This window comes from Mus caroli, unplaced genomic scaffold (assembly GCF_978045245.1).
Source record: "Mus caroli unplaced genomic scaffold, Mus_caroli_1 scaffold_16, whole genome shotgun sequence".
Lineage (NCBI taxonomy): Eukaryota > Metazoa > Chordata > Mammalia > Rodentia > Muridae > Mus > Mus caroli.
This window is the reverse complement of record NW_028227271.1, coordinates 12,351,500-12,355,000: the sequence shown is the minus strand read 5'-3', so window position 1 is coordinate 12,355,000 and position 3,501 is coordinate 12,351,500. Positions and strand designations below refer to the sequence as shown.

The window sequence follows — 3,501 nt, the reverse complement described above, 5'->3', positions numbered from 1 at the left end:
AGAATTTGTTTCTCCAGTTTTGCCATTAGAGAGGATCAGAGTGGTTATATTGCCTTTGTTTGTATAGACCTTGATCAGTTGGACCATTTGACACATGGTCTTCAATAATCACACCATGAACAATTGTCTCCACATAGAGCAGATCTGAAGACTGATGCACATTATCTATGATTTTACCTTTCCCAGGTGACTCAAGTGCAAGCAGTAGGCGGGATGGGCATCCACCAAATGAACTCTCCACGGAGTCAAGAAATGATTCCACAGTCCAGGGTCAACAAGCAGCTGCATCTGGTAGCCTTAAGCAGAATGTAGAGAGTAGCAGTTCATCTACAGGCTCTGCAACCTCCAATGAAGGAGGTATCCTGACCTGCATTCCTTTGCATGCATATCCTGCCTATAACATTTACTGTGTTTTAAAATTCCCATGGAGGAAGCATGTGCTTTCCGTGTGTGTTTGTGGATATGTTAGAAAGTGAAAACAAAGTTGAAATGAAATTCAGATTTGCACTTTGAATCTCTTTAGTTTAGTGATGATTCGTCAATGGAGAAATGAAAAGTAAATGTTTTGTTGTTGTTGTTGTTGTTGTTTTTTAGAGTCATTCTGGTTAAAATGAGCTCTCTTGTTCCTGATGATAGTCATATAGACTTTGAGGGAGAAGGATGACACAGTTAGGAGAGCTCTAGTTATCCTAGGATCTCTAATAATCTAGCTGTGATCATCCTGGTTCCCACACACTGCAGATATGAAGAAGAATATATAGCTAACGTCATCCTTGTGGTTGTTATTTTGCCTTTGCCAGGTGACTCCAATGAAGTAAGTGGGCCAATCTCCTCAGCTGTATTCTCCACAGGTTCAGACGACCATGAGAATCTGGCTGATAAACAAGGACCTGGGTTTAATGGACATGAGGGGGTTGGAGAGAATAATGGTGGATCTTTGAGGGCTGTTGGATTGGATACTGGAAATAAGAGTGACTCAGGTATCTTGACCTGCATTCCATCCCTAAAATGTCCCAGTAAATATTCTCCTTCATAATTGTTCTTAATCGTGTTTGATTTTTTCCCCCAGGAAGCGATAATTTGTCTTCTGGGTCTGAAGGTAGAGTAAGTGTTTCCACTGGTGTTGAATCTTCTGACAAAAACAAACCTGCTGACCCTGATGTTAGTGGCAGAGTTACCTGTTCTACTGGCAAGACCCAATCTGGATCTCCTTCTGTGGCTTAGATATTTAGAGTCATTTCTCATTTGAAAGTCATGATTTTTGAAATCTACTTTTAAAGCAACAATGAAAATCATATTCATAATTTGCAATCAAGTCAGGTTTTGGAATCATAATCTACTTAGTTATTATCAGATAGAAGCCTTTTATCTTTTACTGGCATGTAAGGAGGCAGGGCTGTTGTCTGTTTCCTTACTTGTCTTCTTTCTAAAGTGATTTAGATTCTGCTGCAGAAGTTAGTGTCATTGTGGATATGTTTGGCTTAATCTTTATATCCTGGATGTGGAGTTGATTGGCTAGGTGATTTTTGCAGATACATTTTGGAGATGCATAACCATGTTGATCCATTTTTGCAATAGCATAGGAATTCTACAAAGTGTTAAGATAGTGTTTGTGACTGGTCATCCACTTTGATTTCTTTAACTCTTAGGAATTAGTAAAAAAAAATGCCCTCTCATACCAATGTGGCCTTTAGACCTTCTGAAATGAGCATTCAGAAAAATATTCAGTATTTATTGGAACATGATATTAGGTTTAATATCTGGGTACAGTGAGAAATCTAAAAATCAAATGATAATGTCATTTTGTAATAATGTTGACTTTATCTCAGGATTGACTCAATCTGCTAAAAATGGCTTTGTCATACAGTAATAAAATTGCTGTATTTTAGTTGGTCTTCATCTTTGGGTATAAAAATTTATAGCCATCACATATTTTAAACTAATAAAATGAAATGATTATCCTTTGTTTCTGATTTTATTTAATTGTCGTTTTATGGAAGTAGTCAGGAGACACTGAGTTTTGCATTCTGTACTCCTTGAAAAGAGGTCAGATATTCAGCCTTTATTTTTTTGTTGCTGTTGTTGTTGAGAAATGTGTTCTGAATTAGTATCTTTCCTTGTTTTTTAAAGCAAAGTTTGAGTTTATTAAGAACAAGGTTTAATGTATTTTTTAATGTGGTCATTAAGGGAGAAAGGATGATTCCTGGGAAGAGTTACACATTTGAGAGTGAAATGATCTTAGTAGAGAATGGCATTTAAGTAGGTCTATCTATCTATCTATCTATCTATCTATCTATCTATCTATCTATCTATATCTGTCTGACTATCTATTGATTGGTCAATCTGTCAGTGCCTCTCTATATCTGTATGTTTGTTGTGCTTTCAAATTACTGTGTTCAAGACATCAAAGATTATGTAAAATCCCTTGGAAAATGAATTTTGTCTATGAGTTTTTTTTTTTTTTTTAGTAAGTGATTTAAGGTTATCTAAAGGTGCATTGGATAGGATTACAGACTGATCAAGTACCTAAAGAATTTTCAGTATATGTTGGGCTATAACATAGTTTAAATTGGTTTATTATCTTGTTTCTGAGAGGATCTCTATGTTCAGCAAACAGAAAGGATTGGCTTCTTTCCTTTTCACTAACTCCTTACCTTGCCCTGTGACTCCATCCTGCCTTGATTTCTTTCAAACTTTTCTATTTTCCTTTAAGTTTTGTGGATGACAGAAGTTTAATTTCCCAAAGCTTCCTAAGGCTGTATATCATTATAGGTGCTACCTATGTAGGCATCAAAAGTGTTGGCATTTCTCTTCTAGGGAAGACATGACAACAAAATAAATCAGTCATTATGTTTAATCCTGAAGATAGCACTCAAAATAGGAAGATCTTTATATCCTATGTGTTGACTGAGAACATGTTGCTAGAAAATTATTAAAATTTAAAGAAACATTGAATAGGTTGGCTTTGAATGTGTTCATCTTGGAGTACTGAGGACACATTGCCCAAGGTGCCAGGTTTATACAGACAAAGCGCCATTACAATAATGGCAGGGAATCCATTGTGCTGTGGTGGGTAGATCAAGGCCACCTGTTCTGTAGGAGTGCTGTGCTCATCAGTCAGTTTAACCTCTGAAGTTAGGAGTGAGAGAGCCCTTGGGATTGAAAGTTAGGAGACTTCTGTCTGTTTATTTTTGTTGCCGCGGCTAGAGGTCCTATTTATCATATAACATCCACAAACTCTTCTTGAGGAATAAAAAAATAGAAGCTAGATGTCAGTAAATAGATATTCTCCAACTACATTGAAAAATGAGAAGACCTTCAGGATCATGTGTAGTCTTCATCCAGCGATCTTTCCTTATACCCAAAACAATCCTAATGTACAACTCTCACCAATCTACCCTGGGGCAAATCTTGCTCAGAGATTGATTGCTTCCACAAAAACCACATAGTTAAAAAATAGGAGCAGTCCACATGATTCTAGATCTCCATATCTGGAGAAAA

The 3,501-nt window shown here is 36.6% G+C and overlaps 1 protein-coding gene across 1 annotated transcript in view; it reads left to right on the top strand.

The window, feature by feature from the left end:
• Positions 1 to 1,224, top strand: part of LOC147000717 (submandibular gland protein C-like) — a 25,382-nt gene extending 24,158 nt beyond the window's left edge. The window contains exons 16-18 of the mRNA XM_085831904.1: positions 187 to 357; positions 801 to 980; positions 1,070 to 1,224. Coding sequence (XP_085688030.1) covers positions 187 to 357; positions 801 to 980; positions 1,070 to 1,224 — 506 coding nt within the window. The remainder of the gene's footprint in view (positions 1 to 186; positions 358 to 800; positions 981 to 1,069) is intronic.
• Positions 1,225 to 3,501: the final 2,277 nt, after the last annotated feature.